This window comes from Rousettus aegyptiacus, unplaced genomic scaffold (assembly GCF_014176215.1).
Source record: "Rousettus aegyptiacus isolate mRouAeg1 unplaced genomic scaffold, mRouAeg1.p scaffold_m13_p_5, whole genome shotgun sequence".
Taxonomy (NCBI): Eukaryota; Metazoa; Chordata; class Mammalia; order Chiroptera; family Pteropodidae; genus Rousettus; species Rousettus aegyptiacus.
Genome location: NW_023416308.1, coordinates 81391662 through 81411939, shown reverse-complemented (window position 1 = coordinate 81411939; position 20278 = coordinate 81391662). Strand labels below are relative to the sequence as shown.

The following is a 20278-nucleotide window of genomic DNA, read 5'->3' as shown; positions in this document are numbered from 1 at the left end:
TGATATCTATAAAGTACTCAAGGTGTTTGATCACACATCAAGGCTAAGTAACTATTTTCATTAGGTAAGAATGAAGTGTCAGTAGGTTTTCAGTTATCTAATTTTTTGATGAGAAGTATATATATTTCTTCTTTCAACATGTGGCAGGGCTCTTTCTAGAGCTCTTCATATTGGCGTCTCATTCATGCTTGCCCACCTGGGTCAGGGACTCTTATTCTCAACTATCTTTACCCTCAACACATGGGGCACTTTTGATGGTCATAGGACTGTGAGCCTCATCTAACCTGACTACCCAATGGTTTCTTCCCGATTTCCTTTCACAGTTTCAACAGTGGCTTTGGCTGCTGTAGACCATCCACAATGCCCTGGCGACTTCTGGGTGGCCTGATTTAGGTGCTCAGAAAAGCATTCTGCAGTGTATCCCTGGCTGAGGCCACAGTCTCCACAGAGGTCAAGAGCTAGGTTGATGAGACGGTGACTTTTATTTTTAATTTCTTATTGAACAAATAAAAAATTCAGTTATTTAAACAAAACCTATGAGTATTGCACTCACCTTGAGCCAGTACTGTTGAAGCTGAACTCCAAAGAAAGTTTTATAAAGCATGTGTTGTCCACTTAGTGTTACAAGTAGTTGTGGACTGAACGTTTGGCAATGTAAACCCCTGAATGCTCTCCTCGGTCAAGGAACAGAGTTACATACATGCTGTGTGGATGAGGGTGGGTATCTGTGTGTCTGGTGGGAGGAAAAAGAAGGCAAGAAATCTCCCAGGGCTGTTTCTGCCTGCCCCCTTGAGAAAAAGATTCTCTTGCACAGAAATGCTTGTGGAGCCCGGTGACTCATTAAGGCCAGGCTGCCTTCCCAAAGGGGCATCTATAAGTCATGGTGTCCTTTGGAATACTTTTTTGTTTAGTGAAAATGAAGGCAAGAGTTCTTATGTTTCTCAGAGCACGTCACACATTCAAAACCATTAGCTTACTACTTGGTTAGGGTTTGCTGGGTCATATGAGTGTCCTTCCCAATAAAATAAACTTTGAGTCATATGAAAAGGAGTATTAGAATTGAAGTAGGGAACAGTAAGGAAGAAAACTATTTCTTGGACTTTGTGATTATTTAGCTTTAGAAAACAAGACTATTGTTTCTGAAATTCACTTTACACAGGTTGATCCCCTATTTTTTCTTCTCTTTTCTTCTCCCTCTCAACAGAACAAGTAAAGAAACTCTTCTGATACATTGAAGTACCAACATTCCATTGTGGCAGCAGGCAATGAGTACATTAGATACCTCAACCTACTTTACATATCTCTGAAGGTTAACATTGTGATCCATCATTCCTACAGCTCTTCTGACAAGTTCTGATAGGAAGAGGAATTTCAAAGGGATTTATTTTGCTGTTAACAATCATCATTTTCCAGCCTCAAGTACTACTCAGTGGTGAACTGCTGTACTTCTTGCCCATTAATTTCTCCCCTGCCCCTTCCAGGATTGTCTGACCCCATGTAAGAATATGTCCTTCAACCTAAAGCCATCAAAATATTTTCCTGCAATATATAAGCTTCTATTCAAAGCACTGACATCATTATCAAGAAGTAGAGTGGATTGAAACTTGAGAATAGGAAGGAGCAGGTCCCAAATCTCTAAAATGGTGTTTGCTGGCAGATCTGCTCCTGCTCAGACATTCTTTAGAAACAAATTGAACTGCTGGTCTTTTTAGACAGTGGTAGTGGCCAATATTCCATAGAGTCTGAGAAGCCGACAGCAAACACAATGTTTATTTAATTGCTGATTTATTCAACCCATCATCCAAACTAAACTGAATCCCTCTTCTCTATAACAAACCAATCAAAAGAAACTACAACCTACATGGAATTTATCGCACAGGATCATTATCAGTACAATGAAGGATGTAGATGCTGCTTCAGAAATATAGGAGAAAGAATAATTAACTTTGTGTTTAAGGAGCTGGTCAGAGAAGGCGGCATAAATAGAAGGTCCAGGTGTCAAAAAAATATGTATTTCCAAGGATTCTGACAGCAGCTTCGTTCAGAGGTCTGGACAAAGATGAGGTGGAATAGAAAGGTGACTAGAAATGGGGACAAGAGTCAGTGCAACCAGGGCTTGAATCCAACACTGTAGATAAAACAGGCCCTTCAGCTGAGAACTTCAGGTAGTGGGGGGAATACTGTGGAGAACATGAGTGAGCAAGCAAAAACAAAGCACAGTCTATTGTTACTCAAAATGTTGTCCATGGGTGAGTGGTATTTGGCAAATTTATTATTATTACATGACACAATAAGGACAGAAGTTGAGGGTAACCATTTATAGACTTTTATTGCAATATGAGAGGGTAATTTAAATATTAAAGTTACAGGTCTTTTTATCATTTACTTTCTCAATAGAGAACTTCCTTTAGCCATTACTTAAAAGTAGATTTGTTGGGAACAGATTTTCTTAGCTTTCTTTCATCTGAAATTTTTTCATTTCTCCTGAAATTATGAAGGGTGTTTTTAGCTGATGTAGTATTTACATTTCTTTGCTTTTAGTACTTGAAAAATATTCGGCCTCTTCTTTCTGGCCTTATGATTTCACATGAGAAAATTATTATTTTTGATTTTGCTTTGGCAATAATAAGCCCTTTCTCCCTGAGTGCTTTCAAGATTTTTCTCTTTTTAATTTTTATAACTTTACTTATTTTGTCTTGGTATGGATTTCTTTGGGTTTATCCTAGTTGATGTTTTCTACAGTTCCTGAACTTTTCCTAAAATCTTTCTTTCACAAATATGTGAAGTTTTCAGCCATCGTTTCTTTAAATACTTATTCAGTCCCTCTTTCCTTCTACTCCCTCTCTGGAACCATCAGAATGTTAGCTCATTTTTATTGTACCACAGATCCATGTAGTGCTATACTTTCTCTGGTCTATTTTTTCCCATTTAGATCAGGTGTTTTTATTCACCTTTCTTCAAGTTCATTGATTCTATCCTGTCATTTCGCTCTACTATAGAGCCCATCCAGCAAGTTGTTTCAGTTTTTAACTTCGCTGACTATATTTTTCAGTTCTACAATTTTCACTTGGTTATTTTTACAACTTTATTTGCTGATATTTCCTTTTTTTTCATTTGTGTCTTGAAAATTAATGATTGCTTGAGGAAGCATTTGTTTGATGATGGCTTTAAAATTCTTGTCATGATTTCAATATCTTATTTGTTTTGGTGTTGGCACATGTAGTCTTTTCTCGCTGAAGTTGTGATTTTTTTCCTGTGTGCTATGACAAGTGTTGTTTTTTTCTTATTATAACATAGACATTTAGGATTATATAGTAGAGAATCGAGAACAGTAAATAGTTTTTAGAAGGAAATTCTGTTGAGGTATCAGTGCAACAACCGTCCGAGTGAGTATGTTCAGCTTCCTGCTGGGCACTACTGACACAACACTGGCAGAAATGGAGCACAGACTCACACTGCCACCTTACAGATGAGTGAGATGGACAATCAGTTCTACCAACTTCCTTGTTTTCTTCTCCTCAGGGACAGTGTGACACTGACATATTTGACTCCTGGCTTCCAAGTAAGTTGAGTTCCTTTTTGGGCTCCAGTGGTTCTCCAGTGATTCTGGGTTGGAGGCTTGTGTAGAATCCAGTCCTGAATCACTGGAAGTGATAAGGAACCTAGGGTTTTGCCGCTATGCTGTTTCTCAGGTCCCTAAGTCTAGGCATCTGCCTTCAACATCCTCCTTCAGATCTTCCTATACTTGTTTGTTGTGTTACATCTAGGTTTCTCTTTAATAAAATGGAGGGACATAGAAGAATGGTTTCAACATCATCTTCGATGGAACCAGAAGTCTGTGTCTTAAGACATTGAAAGATATTTATGTATCTTCTTACTTATTTTGTACCAGAAAGATGTCCTAATACAAGTTAGCCTGACATATCTAATATAGAAGCCTCCATACTTATTCTGAGCAGAAAAGGCTGGATAGAAAGGAATAAGTGCAACAGGAGTAAAGTCCTCTAGGAAGGAAGCACAATCAACTTTTAAACAATGTGGGAGTTAGAGCCCCGAACCATTGCACAGTAGAAAATCTATGTACAAATTTGACTCCCCAAAATACTAATAGCCTACTGTTGACCCCATGTCTTACTACTAACATAAACTGTCAATTAACAAATATTTTGTTTTAGTTTATACACTATATGCTTAAAATAAAATAAGATAGGGGACCTAAATACCCCATTGTCGGATACAGACAGATCATCCAAACAGAAAATCGATAAGGAAATAACATCCTTAAATGACACATTAGTCCAACTGCACATAATTGACATTTACAGAGCCTTCCATCCCCAAACAGCTGCTTATACATTCTTCTCTAGTGGACATAGAACATTCTCAAGAATTGACCACATACTGAGATACGGAGATAACCTCAACAAATATAAGAGGGTTGAAAACATAGCAGTCATATTCTCTGATCATAATGCTTTTAAACTAGAGATCAACTGCAAAAAGAAATCAGGAAGATCCACAAATACATGGAGATTAAACAATATGCTACCGAAGAATCACTGGGTCAGAGAAGAAATAAAAAAGAGATCAAGAGATATGCAGAAACAAAAGATAATGAGAGTACAACATATCAAAACTTTTGGGGCATGGCAAAAGCGGTCATAAGAGGAAAGTTCATATCATAACAGGCCTACTTCCAAAAGTGAGAATGAGCCCAAATAAATAACCTAATGCTTCATCTTAAAAAAACTAGAAAAGGAAAAAGAAATGAAGATGAAAGTCAGCAGAAGGAATGAAATAATCAAAATTAGAGCCAAATTAAATAAAATTGAAAACAAAAAAAAAACAGAAAAAATAAATACAACAAGGAGCTGTTTCTTGGAGAAGGTTTATAAAATTGACAAACCCCTGGCTAGACTCACTAAAGAAAAAAGAGAAAGGACACAAATTAACAAAATCATGGATGAAAGAGGAGAAATTATGACCGATATCACAGAAATACAAAGGATCATACAAGAACAATGAAAAAAATATATAACACCAAATTTAATAACCTAGAGGAAATGCACCAGTACTTAGAAAAATACTACCTTTCTAGACTTAATCAAGAAGGGCTGGAGAATCTAAATACACCGATTAGCAACATGGAAATTGAAACAATCATCAAAAATCTACCAAAAAGTAAAAGTCCAGGACCAGATGGCTTCACTGATGAATTCTACTTAACATTTAAAAAAGATTTAATTATCTATTCTCCTCAAACTCTTTCAAGAAATCAAAGAGTAAGCAGTACTTCCCAACTCATTTTGTGAGGCCAATATTACTCTGATACCAAAGCTTGGTAAAGATGACACAAAAAAGAAAACTACAGACCACTATCTCTCATGAACACAGATTCAAAAATTCTAAATAGGATACTAGCGAAATGAATACAGAAACATATTAACAAGATTATACAGCACAATCAAGTGAGCTTCTTCCCAGGGACACAGGGATGGTTCAACATATACAAATCAATTTATGTGATATACCACATAAACAAATTAAAAAATAAGAATCATATGATCATATCAATAGATGCAAAAAAAAAGGCTTTGACAAGATACAGCATCCATTTATGATCAAAACACTTCATAAAATCGGTACAGAAGGAAAGTACCTTAACATAATAAAGGCCATCTATAACAAATCCTCAGCCAACTTTATACTCCATGGTGAAAAACTAAAAACCTTTCCTCTAAGATCAGAAACAATGCAAGGTTCTTTACTATCATCATTCCTATTCAATATAACATTGGCGGTCCTAGCAAGTGCAATCAGGCAAGAGAAAGATATAAAAGTCATTTCAATAGGAAATGAAGAAGTCAAACTGTCACTATTTGCAGATGACATGATTCTCTTTATAGAAAACCCTAAACTCCACAAGAACACTACTAGAATCGATAAGTAAATACAGTAAAGTCTCTGGAGACAAAATCAACATTCAAAAATCCATAGTGTTCCTATACTCTAATATTGAAGTGTCAGAAAAAGAAGTGGAAAAAATAATTCCTTTTGCAATTGCAACAAAAATAATAAAATAGCTAGGAATAATTTCAACAAAACATGTGAAGGACCTATATAATGAAAACTACAAGACCCTATGAAAAGAAATTGAAGAAGATACAAAGAAATGGAAAGATATTCCATGTTCTTGGATTAGAAGAATCAACATAGTTAAAACAAGCTTATTACCTAAAGCATTATACAGATTTAATGCAATCCCCATCAAAATCCCATTGGCCTTTTTTTTTTTTAAGAAACAGAACAAAAAATCATCAGATTTGTATGGAAGCACAAAAGACCCTGAATCGCCAAAGCTATCTGGAGAAAAAAGAATGAGACTGGAGGCATTGCGAGGCCCGACTTCTAATTATACTGCAAAGCAACAGTAATCACAACAGCATGGTATTGGTAGAAAAACAAATGGACCAGTGAACCTGTAAAACAGATCGAGAGTCCAGAAGTAAACCCATATTTACGTGGACAAGTAATTTTTGACTATAAAAGCCAAAAACACACGAGAAAGGAAAGCTTCTTCAATAAATGGTGATGGAAAAACTAAAAAGCCACCTGCAAAAGAATGAAACTAGACTGTTGTCTATCACCACACACCAAAATGAACTCAAAATAGATTAAAGATCTGAAGATAAGACCTGAAACAATAAAACGCATAGAAGAAAACACAGGAAGTAAACTCAAAGACCTTGGACTTAAAGAGGATTTTATGAATTTGACCTCAAAAGCAAGGGAAGTAAAAACAAAAATAAATGAATGGGACTATATCAAACTAAAAAGCTTCTGCTCAGCAAAATAAACCATCGACAAGATGAACAGACAGCCATCTGAATGGGAAAATGTATTTGCAAGCAATGCCTCCGATAAGGGCCTAATATCCAAAATATACAAAGAACTCATATGACTCAATAAAAAGAAAAAGACAAACTAGCAAATCAAAAAATGGGCAGAGGACCTGAACAGAAACTTCTCCCTAAAAGATATACAAATGACCAACAGATATATCAAAAGATGCTTAACATCACTAGCTATTAGGGAAGTGCAAATCAAAAACACAATGAGATACCATATTACACCTGTCAGAATAGCTATTAACTACAGGATAAGTAATAACAAATGTTGGAGAGGATGCGTATTAAAAAGAACCCTCATACATTGCTGGTGGGATAGCAGATTGCTACAGTCACTGTGGAAATCAGTATGGCGTTCCTCAAAAAACTATGAATTGATATACCATATGATCCAGTAATCCCTCTGTTGAGTATTTACCCCAAAGACTTGAAAACTCATATCCGAAAATACAATTGCACACCAAGGTTCATAGCAGCATTATTCACAGTCGCCAGGACATGAAAGCAACCCTAGTGTTCTACGATAGATTACTGGCTAAAGAAGCTATGGTGTACACACACACACACACACACGCACGCACGCACACACACAGAGACACACACACACACAATGGAATATTACTCAGCCATAAAAAAGAGGTGAAATATTACCATTTGCAACAACATGGATGTACCTTGAGAAAATCATGCTAAGTGAAATAAGCCAGACAAAAAAGTAGTTGAAAATCAGATGATATCACCTGTATGTGGGATATAAACCTAAATGTAACAAATGAATGGACAAATAGAGCCTCTTGGACATGGACTATTGACTAGTGTTTACCAGAGGGTAAGGGGTGTGGGAGGAGAGAGATAGACTGGGTAAAGGGTGTCCAATATGTGAGGACAGAAAGAAATTTAACTATGGGAAGTGAACACTCAGTGTAAATATATGTATGTCTTGCTGTTAAAGTATACAGATGAATCTTAATGTCACTATAAAATAATTTAATTAATTTTAAAATCTAAGAGAAACAGACTATCATTTTTACACTCTGGATATTACCCCTATTACTACAGAATCAGATCACACTTGATCTACATAAGTAGCATATAAAAATCTCTAAGGGAGATTTATGAATACAGTCATCTCCATCCATACTTGCCATAAGCTCTGAGCAAGCCTATATAAGGAGAGAAATCTCCAGGTTATCAGAGCATGTATAGTTAGCTCAATCTTTCTCATTAATTTTGGTTGGAAACTTTCAACTTTTAAGATATTTTTTCTTTTGTGTGTATATTAATGGCAAATGCTTTTTATTTTTTTATTATTATTTTTTGGTACTATTCTAGTACAGTACTGACAGAAGATTATGTCAATATGACATTGTCTCCATTCTTCCCAGTGACCCTGACAGGCACTGGAGAACAAGATGCCTAAAACAACTTTTAGCCCTTCTGTTTGTTTCTCCTAAGCTCTTTACTCACTTGGCTTTTGCCTGTACTTTACCATCCTTTTATCTCTTTTCAGTTCTTTAAAAATTTCCTTATATCATTTACTAAGTTCCATCTCTGTCTGGAATAGGAAATTGACAAAATTCTTATTTTCCAGTTTATATGTACCCATATGTTCAGTATTTTCCCACAGGTTATTAACTATATATAGGTACTTGGTTATCATAAGATATAGAATATTTATTGTAGAGAGAAAAAAACCCTAAAATTCCCACGTTCTACAAAAGGCAAATCACATTCATGTTATTTAAATTTATGAGATATTAATAAGCTGTAAAAATTGGGGTCTGATGGTAGCTTTCTGATGTCTTTATTAACTCAGGTACGTTGTATAGAAGGAAAATATGATGTGGGAAAATATATTGTCAGTTCTGTTTCGAAAATCTACATTTAATACTTGGAGGACATTCTGGGACTGGAAATGTTCCTAAGGAAATTGCAGATCCTTTTTTGTTTGAGACAGGAACTGGAGAGTCATCCTTGGTAAGTGGTAGCTGAAGCAACAAAAATGGAAAAAAAAATATGTTTCCTTTAGAAGTAGATAGACTAGAAAACATTCGGAGGAATGAGTGTCGAGTGGTCTCAAAGATAAGCCATATGGATGCTGGTTGAGGATTACTTGAGTAAATGACTTTCCTACCTCAGGGTCTTTGTGTTAGTTAGCTCATAACTATGCCTGGAATGCTCTCTACTCTGACCTTCATGTGCTTAATGGCTGCTGATTGCTGTTCTGTTCTCTATTTATATATGTCACTTCTTCAGAGAGGGTGCCCCTGACTCCACAAACAAAAATAGTCATTTACTCTCATATCACATAGATTGTACGTGTCTGCTTCCATGTTAGAAGAATGCTGGCATATATACATTTAGTCAACATGTATTGAATAAATTCATGAGTTCTGTATCACTTAACTTTCTATAGCTCACTTTATCTTTTAAGAATTCAGAATGAAAATTCCTAATATACAACTCATAAACTTTGAATGAGACAGCTCTGTCTAACCCCAACACATGTCAGGAACATTATAGATATTACTTAGGTGCTAATTACCTGGCCTAACTCCTCTTGTGTTCTTGGCACATAACTACAATGCAAATAGAAAACAGCAGCTCTTTGACTAACAATATGTTTGTTTTCTTTTTGTCTTCTTATGTCTTTAATCTTTGTGCATCGTACAGAAAAATTTCCACCTTGTGTTTTTCTCTTTTCTCTAGCATACTCTTTCCTTTTCCATCACAGATTCCTTACTATTTTTCTGTCCCTTCACCTTTAACAGTGACTGTGTTAAGATTAAAATTCTATGCAGTGTCTTCATATGACTTTTCTGCCCTCACTCCTACAAGACTGGTTTAATGAATAATCAGAATAGAAATATGATTTACCAAGTTGACCTGAGGACTGTGGGTTGATCTACTCAGTTCTGGACTTCCAAGCAAGCCACGTAACAAGTGTAACTGCTAGAAAATATCCTGATGGTTTTGAAAAAAAAAAAACCATGGTGGATTAGAAATTATGACCAGAATACGCCATTCTAAAATGAGACAGTAACTTCTTATGTTATACATCTGGAAAAGAACATCAAAAGAAGTTCTTAAGAACCTAAAAATTATTGATATATATTAACACCTAATGATATTGTATATGTCACGCCCCGGTTGCTAGGAACCCAGAAGAAAGTACAACATATTAAATTCATTTATGGGGTCTAGTCATTGTTACAGTTATCACCTTTGGAGCCACTTCAGGGTGGTGCACTGAGAAAAGAAGAATTGAATAGAAAAAGTCAAAGTTCTTTTGGAAAATTTCACGGATCTTCCTAAAATTTTAAATATATTCATTTTAAATGATTAAGTTATTTAATCATTCAATCAATTGTGTATTAAGCACTTCTGAGTACCATAGTACAATTATATTTCAAAAAGTATTTGAAATACATAGCATTGCGAAATCCAGTGGGTCAGAACAAAGCAGTTTTATTCATATTTTCCTGCTTATGTGAAGATCCTCACTTGGAAAGAAAGAGTTAAGAGTTCTCTTGTGAGTATAATCCAAGAAGATGTTTATGCCCACTCTATGTCATTTATATAGATTCTCATACTACAATCCTTTTCCTTACTCTGACTCCTGAACTTGACTTCAGTCAGGTGCGTTTGCTTTCCCATAAGAGTTGCTTTAAACTTACCCAGGTTCCTTGGTTAAAGTCTAGGTGATATCGATGCATAAGGATCTTTTTATAATCATATCAGTCTTAATCTCGAGAACCCGTGCACCATTGAAAGAAAGTTCCTGCAGGCATCAGGCAGATGGGCAATCATACCACGGTGAGCACATTCCTTCTGTGGGGTTTTTCCTGTTTCTCAGAACTGCAGTCTCCTTTTTGTAAAGTGACCATGGTAGTTGCAAATATGTCTGTAATGGTGGGCAACGAGCTCAATCATGACCTTTGTACCTCATGTACTTTTTCCTCTTTAGCCTGTCCTTTTCAGAAACTTGTAACAGTGAATATTAGTGGACTTGCTATCAGACACCAAGACCATTTTTCTTCTCGAGTGAGCAGCACAGATGTTTTTCTTCTTTGGCTTGGCAGGTGATAACTGCTTCATCATGGCTGCCATGTCCTATGACCAGTACGCTGCCATTCACAAGCCACTGCACTAAACTGTGCTTATGACTCACAGACCCTGCTTTTAGCTCAGGAGGATCATTGGGACAGCTGGGTTCCTGGATTCTCTGCACATCATCCTCATTGTATTCAAATTGTTTTCTGTGGTTTCAACAGCATCTATTGCTTCTTCTGTGACATCTCCCCTGTCGTCTGCATTGCTTGTGATCATTCTTTCCATCATATAATTGGCCTTCTTTTTTTTTTTGAGTGATCTCTGCCTTTCTGTTGGTGGGCAATTTTGTCTTCAGTATGATTTCCTCTGTCTTCCCAATTTCTTATTTCATCCATGGTTATAAGGATACCCTCTGCAAAGGGGTGGGGTATAAGGCCTCCTCGGCTTGCTCTGCTCATCTCAGTATAGTGGTGCATACACTATTGATTTGCTGGCTCTGGTTTTTTGAAGAGTCACAACAGTGACTCCGCCCTTAAAGATATGCTGATGGCTGTGCCATGTACAGTGCTGACACCTCTGCTTAAGCCCATAGTTTACAGTCTAAGAAACAATAAAATGCAAATACTCCTAAGGATGGTACTAGACAATGCAGGCTTATCTTCCAGGCGCTAAATAAAGAAAGCCTTGAACATTTAAAATATAGATTGTTGATAATATAAAAATGGATAAAGTAGACAACTTCCAATAAAAATCATCACTTTGGGTACAAAGCAATTAAAGTATTAACTAATCACCTGATATATCCTGACATCATCATTACCATTTTTTCTAGTACAAAAAGGTAACCATTTTAAAATATTTTTAAACATGTGTTGTGTGTATGCATGGATGTATGTGTATATACAAATATGCATGCAGTAAATGAATCAAAACACGTTTTCGAATAGTATTTTCATGATACTAGTGACACAATTCTTTCTGTTTATGGATTTTAATTTTAGTATCTGTTCTAAAAGCTACTTAGCCCTAACTCTTGACCATTTTCTCTTATTTTTTCCTATGGATTCATAATTTATCATTCTACCTTTTACATTTAAATTCATGATGAATTTTAACTAAATTCTCATATAAGATGTGAGGTTTAGATCAGTGGCCAGGATTCAAAGCCAGCAGGGTCACTGGTTCATGCTGCGGCAAAAGCTTCATTTAGCTATCATTCATTTATTTATTAATTGTTTCTTTTCTTCATTTCAACTAAGTATTTATTCTTACTATGTTCTAGGAACTGTGTTAAAATAAAGCATGGAGAAAAAGGAAACACATCGTAGTTATCTATATGCAGCTTCCATCATTGTGGGGTAAATCCTGAATCTTTTAACTGCAAGACCAGAGTATTTTGAAGAAAATATGCAGGGTTCTACAGAGAGATAACAGTTGTACTTAATTTTGTCTGAAACCTCAATAAGACTTTCCAGGGGATAAAAAACAACATTTATATTGGTACATATAGCATAAGTAGGCATTACCCAGGTAAGGAGAAATATGCATTTCAGGAAGAGCTACAGCATTTAAGAATGTCCTGATGTGGTAAAATATATGAATATATTTAACAATTTAAAGAAGACCAAATTATTTATTCCTACAGTTTGCATGTTTAGAGATCGAAGGAAAAATGGTGAGAGGCAAAAAAAACAGGGCTCATGTTCAAGACTTTGTAAGCTATGTTAAGTATTCTCTCTTTATTCTAAGATAGTTGGAAGGATATTAACGATGGAACTAATCTATAGATTTATGGTTTTGGTCGATGTATGGATAATGATGGGAACATAGTACAAAAGAGAAGAAAAATGTAATTAGGGTTGTATTAGGATTCTCCAGTGAAACAGAATGAATAGGAGAGAAAGTGAGAGAGAGGGAGAAAGAGAGGGAGGGAGAGGATTGACTGATTGATTTTAGGGAACTGGCTTAGACAGCTGTGGGAGCTAATGATTCCAAAATCCAAAGGCAGTTCAGCAAAATAAAAATTTCAGTAAGAGTTGACATTGCAGTGTTGACTTCTAAGGTAGCCAGGAGAAAGAATCTTTTGCAGGGGACCTCGGTGTTTTTCCTTAAGGGTTTCAAATTATTTAATAAAGGCCACTCATATTGTTAAGGGTATTCCACTTCACTCAAAGCCTATTGATTTAAGTGTTAATCACAACTGAAAAATACCCACACAGCAAAATCTACACTTGTGTTTGATGAAACAGCCAGTCACCATTGTCTAGCTACCCAACTTCACACATAAAATTTACTATCACATGAGTACTACTGAAAAGTAAATGTATGAGGTAGTAGCTTGAAATAGAATGGCTGACAATTAAAATGAAGGCAAGTAGACAATAAATATTGGATGCAGAATGTACAAAAGTTTGTCATTTAATGTGGACATGTGGAAGGGATGAAAGAAATTACCGTCAGGATTCTGAATCAATAAATTGAGTAATGGTGCCTTTTACTGGGATTGAAACATTAAAGGAAAGGAAGTTCAGAGTTGAAAGAGGTAATTAAGTTTAGTTTTAAGCAATTTGTGTTGGCAATTCAATAGACAAAATAATATTTTAATCTAAACACTAAATAGAAAAAGAGAAGGACACGTACGTGCGGTAGTTGTCAGTGTTGAGAGGTAAATTGAACTTCAAAGGGGACCATGATCTTGTTCTCTCAAGGTTGCTCAACAGGATATGAACCTGACCATGAATCAGTCACTCCAAGAGCTTGTTTGCTCAGTCTCTGAGGATATCAGAAACCCTCAGAGAAGTCACTGTTTTGACCTGGCAGAATAATTCACAGATTAGTCAAGGGCATCTCATCCTGTTCTTTAAAATGGTCTCCTATAGTTAGACTTGAGCCAGAGATCAGGAGCACAACTCAGAATTTATGGGTCCACAAATCCCCACCCTAGCAGATATCCTTCCTGCAAGAAGAACGTCTTCAGCAATTTTACTGTTTGGTTCTTAGAGGTCACTTCTGCTTAGAATACATTGTCGTAACTATAATTATAATGCTCATTTTAGGATAAACTGCTGCTGTTGAAAGAAGCTGCAGTATTAAAGTTTGGAGGTATAATAACCTTTTGATAGAGAACGACTATTGAAAAAAATAAAAATTTTAAGTGAAGTATCAGCAGATTAAATATTTTTTATGTTAAGTAATTTGTGTTTCTAATTATAAATTTAGGTTAGTTTTATTAGAGTTAACTGACAATGTGCCTCTGATTTACTATTTGATATCAGAAAATCCACCCCCTACCGCTGCTTAAAAGCTCCACACTGGTTAATTACTGATATATTTTGACAACAGTCAACTTTCTCTTATTATTATATTTATGGTATAGTATCATATCAATTCCTACAAAATAACAGGTTTTACTAAGAAAATATTTTTTTGCCAAGCACTCTCTTCAGAGCCCCTTTAATCTCATTGTTCCTGAGGCTGTAGATGATGGGGTTCAGCATGGGAATCACCATCATGTAGAACACAGATATTACCTTGTTCTGGTCTGTTGAGTAGTTAGACTTGGGCATCACATAAATGAATGTGATGGTCCCTAGGTACAGGGTGACCACTGTGAGGTGGGCAGTGCATGTAGAGAAGGCCTTGTGACGCCCCTCATTGGAGCGCATCTTCAGGATGGTGATGAGGATGTAGATGTAAGAGGTGGCTATGAAAAACACTGTTAACACAATGATGGAGCCAGCAACAATTGAGGAGACAACTGTGGAGATATGGTTATCAGAACAAGACAGTTCAACTAAAGGAGCAATATCACAGAAAAAGTGATTGACTCGATTTGGCCCACAAAAGATTAAAAAATAGAAGGAAATAGTAAAAGAGGAAGCATTAATAAAACCACCTACATAAGCCACAATGAGGAACTGAACACACACTTGTGTGGACATTTTGGCTGAATAAAGCAGTGGGTTGCAAATTGCTACAAAGCGATCATATGCCATGATAGCCAGCATGAAACACTCAATTGCCCCAAAGAAAGTAGCTGAACCCAGCTGGATGCCACATCCATGATAGGAGATTGTATTTCTCTCCACCAGGAAATTTATAAGCATATTGGGTGTGACAGAAGTTGAAAGGCACATGTCTACAAAAGCCAAGTGGTTCAGAAAGAAATACATAGGATGATGGAGCTGAGAAGAGATTCTGATAAGAATGATTGTGCTGAGATTGCCAGATATGGTCACCAGGTAGATACATAGGATGATCATAAAGAGTATGTCTTGAAGGATTAGGTTGTCAGTTAAGCCAAGCAAAGTGAAACCTTTTACTGCTGTGTGGTTCCCACTCCTTGGTGAGTCCATGAGGTAACTGCTACCAGAGAACCTGTAGTGAAACATTACATTAAGAAAGTTGTAAATTCAATGGTTTCATTTTTATTAATATAAAAATAGAAGTTATTGTAAACAAAATAATTATTCAAGCTAAGTATAATTTTTTTCACTTTAGAGCCCAGAGTTTATATTTACAAATAATAAGTTCCGTATATTTTTAAAATTATTTTTAGCAGAAGCACTAAAGGACAAGCTTCAAGTAATGTAGATCCTTTTCTCTTTATATCATCAATTTATAAAATGTACCTAAAGTGGCTTTAAATCTAAACATTAAAAACATGATTTATGAGAATACCAAATTGAAATGGTCACTATAACAGAAAAGATAAATGTATAAATTTTGCATTTTATAATAGATATTTGAGTAATAGCTCTTAATTTTTGAAAATTTAATAAATGGTAAGCACAGGGTTAAGAAGTTTAGACATATAGTTCTGTATTAATATCCATGAAATAATATTGAGGATTTAAGATAAAGAAACTGATTTGACATTGTTAAGTAACTTACCTAAATTTACATAGCAAGTGGTATAATCAAGTTTTGAATCTCAGAAAGTTAGAATCCTTTTCACTTTTTTAAAGTTACTACATTATAAATGAAATTAAATAATACCCTTGATGAAGTTGAGTCTCTCAGAAATGGGTGGATAACAAATTACTTAGTGTATAAAAGAAGCTCCTAGTTAATTAGAAAGTTTATAATTTCCATCAGTAAAACGAAAACATTTTTTTTAAAAGAAGAAATACAATTTTCTTAATAGGATAAAGAAGAAATATGAATTTCTAATTAAGATCATGAATAGATACCTATTGAAAACTTACTATGTATATTTAACATTTACAATTAAAATACTGTTTTATCAAGTAGTCTGATCTGTAAACCTAAATGCTATAAAACATTGTATGTTTAATACCTAAAACATTATTAAAGTATAGTTATTTGAACCATTCAAATCATTTGCTAGTGTAACAATCTTTTATAATTAGAGTGTTATAGAATGAAAAAATTTTAGTTTCTACATAAAATACAGCTAAATAAAGATACAGCCTTAACATGTTCAGAAGTTTATCCAGCTTATGGCCAGGTTGAATCTCATCTCCAAGATTTCTGGCTGCATAGTCTTGACTTTGTCAAAAGTATCTGGTTGCCTGCAAGCTCAGCATTCAAAATAATATGTTAAAAATAAATCCACAAAGCATCACAAAACTAGTGAATTTATTAGCATTATGGATGAATGGTTAGTTTAGATAATCTTAAAGACTATGTGAGTTTCTGGTCTTATGGGTGGTTAAATAAAGAACCCCAAAACCTTGAATTATGCCTGTTTATTCTACTAAATAGACTGTAGAAACTTAGATTAATTCCACTGAGATTACTTGCTATCTGACGGTTGGATTCTATTGTTATTTCTCTACTATGGCTTATGAGTACACTATAGTTTTAAAGAATGCAGTGTTTTCAAATGGTAAGAAATCATCACATCAGATTACTCACAAAAGCCAAAATCTTACCCCTTGAAAATAAGAATTCATTCATCTTACAGCAATTAATTCAAAGTCATTGTTGTTATATAGTTTCCATGCTGTCTTTCATTATGTTTACTTTTGGGGATAAATCTCTGAAGAGTCTAGAGAGTCAAATGTGAATTCACAAGCACCAGGGGTCATTATCACATTCTCAGGTAAGTATCGAGCAGTTCACTTCACACAAACACAACAAATCTTTCAGGGTTCTGTCAATTTTGAACTACTCATTTTTTCTTAATATCTAGATTTTGATGCCTTTCAATAGTTATCAGAAGTATAAATAGTAACTTATTTATAGATAAATATTAGTTCTAAGTTTACTTTGAAATTTCAGTTTAATACTAAATTTCAATTATAAAATGGTAACCTTAGCTTTATTTAATGTGTTCATTTAATAAGTATTTAGAGTGATTTATGTCAAGCATTCCTTTCAATGCCTTAAGGTACATGGGGTAGAATGTCATGTAAAATTAAATTTTATTTTATTTATTTCTTATTAAAAATTATTGGGGTGTCACTGACTAACAAAATCACATAAGTGTCAAGTGTATCACTCAACAGTAAGTCAAATATATTGCATTGTGTATTCACCATCCAAAATTAGATTTCCTTCTGTCACCAAATATTTGACCTCTTTTACCCCATCTGCCTCTCCCTTCCCCTCTTCCCTCTGGTAACCACTAATCCATTATCCATGTCCATGAGTCTCTGTTGGTTAGTCATGTGTGTTGGTTGCTTTCAGTTTTATATCTCACATGTGAGTGACATCATGTGGTTTTCAACTTTTTGTCTGACTTATTTTGCTTAGCATGATTATCTCAAGATTCATTCATTTATCACAAATGGCAGTATTACATCTTTTCTACAGCTAATATTCCATTGTATACATGTACCGCATCTTCTTTATCCAATCATATATCATAAGATACTTCAGTTGCTTCCATTTCCTGGACTCTGTGAATAATGCTGCTATGAACCTCGGGGTGCATATACCTTTGTGGATAAATCTTTTCAGGTGTTTTGGGTAAATACCCAGAAGAGGGATTCCTAGATCATATGGTAATTCAAGTCTTAGTTTTTTGAGGAACCTTCATACTGTTTTCCATAGTGGCTGTGCCAATTTGCATTCCCACCATCAGAGTATGAGGGCTCCTTTTCCCCAAAAAACCCTCTAATACTTATTACTTGTCCTGTTGACGATAGCCATTCTCACAGATGTGGGTCAAATTGTTACTCTTTGCAAATGACATGATTTGCAAAGGACTCCACTAAGACACCATTAAAAACAAGCAAATATAATATAATTTCAGGATCCAACATCAGTGTTCAAAAATCCATATGTTCCTATACTCTAATAATGATTTTTCAGAAAAGAAATAAACACACACACACACACACACACACACACACGTGTTTTTGCAATTGCTACAAAAAAATGAAATACCTAGGAATAAACTTAAAGCTTGTGAAGAATCATACACTGAAAATTATAAGACCCTATATAAAGAAATTTAAGAAGATACAAAGAAATGGAAAGATATTCCATGTTCTCGGATTGGAAGAATAAACACAGTTAAAAAGACCTTCATACTTAAAGCATATAAAGATTTATATCCTCAAAAAATCCCAATGGCTTTTTTTTAAAGACGAAGAGCAAAAAAAGAATCATCATATTTGTATGAAAGCACAAAAAAATCTGAAATAACCAAAACAATCCTGAAGGAAAAAAACAAGACTAGAGGTATCACTCTACCTGACTTCAAAATATACCATACAGTTGAATTTTAAATAACACAATTATTTAAGACATGTGTTTGCTTTTTTTTTTTCTAGCAGAATGTATAAAACAAGTATCATTTAATTTGTAGAGAGAGAATTATTAAGTACAAGAGGTCTGAATGAACTTAGGGGAAGTGTAGATGAACTCAGTGAGAATTTTAATGAGATAAAAAAAAACGAAAAATTAAAATGGAAATGTTAAAAGGGAACCAGTCAGAAATAAAAAAACACATTATCTAAGATGAAGAGTATAATAGAGGGAATCAACAGAGTGGATGAAGTGGAGGATTGAATCACTGATATAGAGGAAGTGGAAGGTATCCAATCAGAACGGCAAGAAATCTAAAAATATAATAATAATTTGAGTGTAAGGAGACAAAGTTAAATGTAACAATAACAGTCTCATAGGAGTTCCTGAAAGAAAAGAGGAAAAACAAGAAGTTAAATCATATTTGAAGAAATAATGATGGAAAACTTCCCTAACCTGGTGAGAGAAATAGACATGTAACCCCAGGAAGATCAAACAGTAACAAAAAAGATGAATGCAAGGGGCCCACGCCGACACATCATAATTAAAATGCCTGAAGTTAAATAAAATTAATCTTAAAAAGTGACATCAGAAGCACGGCGGAGTGAGAGATGTCCTCAGATCTCTCCCCATGAAATAACAATAATTTGAACATCTAAAACTCAACAAAAAACACCCAACCTACACACCAGTATATCCGAATGAAAGATCTGCACATAAATGCTACCAGAGGTAAGAACTGCATGATTCTGGCGGTAGACCAGGAAAACAAAGCAGGTGCCTCTCGAATCCAGAGCTCTTTGCAGGAAGAGAGAGAGGGGAGAAGGTGTGGCAGTTTCCCTGAAGAGTCCTGCTGAGAGAGCTGTGAATTCCATGCAGCGGCAGTGTCCAGGGACCAGGGCAGAAAGCAGAGAAGTGGGGATGACAGATGAGCAACAGCTGATCATTAAAAGCCACAGCTGTGAGACACGAGCCACAGCCCCCATTCTCCACCCAGAGTGATCCTCCCCTCATGTTCTCTAAGACCGAATACTGTGGAGCCCTAGGGGAATGAGGAAAAGCTACTAAACTGTAGCTAACACTAACAGGGACTGGGACTGAGGGTTGCACGCATGATTGAATATTTATAAGGGAAAAAAGGTATTATTAAGGCTTGATATAAAGCAGGTATCCACGAGTCTTAGATGTCATCTACTAGAAACCAAAAGAAAAACTCCTTCTTAGGAACAGGCTAAAGTAAGACCTTCATATAATAAATCTTTCTGGAAAAAAAAAAAGAATACATTTCCATTAATGCCTAGGTGAAGAAACAGTCCATTAACACCATGAACAACCAAGGTGACAAGACAGCTCAGAAAGAGAAAAATCTCTAGAAAATAAGCTTAAAGACATAGAAATATGTGACTTAACTGACAGAGAATTCAGGGTGGTACTTCTGAAAAAACTCAAAGAGATCCAAAATAATTCATATTAATGATTCCATGAATTGAAAACACAACTAGATCAGCAGAATGAGTTTTTTTTTTGTTGTTGTTAGCAAGGATATTGAAACCCTGAAAAAGAACCAAATAAAACTTCTAGAGCTGACATCAGAAATA

The 20278-nt window shown here is 35.2% G+C and overlaps 1 protein-coding gene across 1 annotated transcript; it reads right to left on the bottom strand.

The window, feature by feature from the left end:
• Nucleotides 1-10185: 10185 nt before the first annotated feature.
• Nucleotides 10186-15352, bottom strand: LOC107507088 (olfactory receptor 502-like). The gene has a single exon (XM_036221468.1). The coding sequence runs from the start codon at nucleotides 15350-15352 to the stop codon at nucleotides 14372-14374; it is 981 nt and encodes a 326-aa protein (XP_036077361.1). The 3' UTR covers nucleotides 10186-14371.
• Between the last annotated feature and the right edge of the window lie 4926 nt (nucleotides 15353-20278).

Coding starts and splice junctions, on each gene's coding strand:
- LOC107507088 (XM_036221468.1), bottom strand. CDS start 15,352: ATGTTTCACTACAGGTTCTCTGGTAGCAGTTACCTCATGGACTCACCA.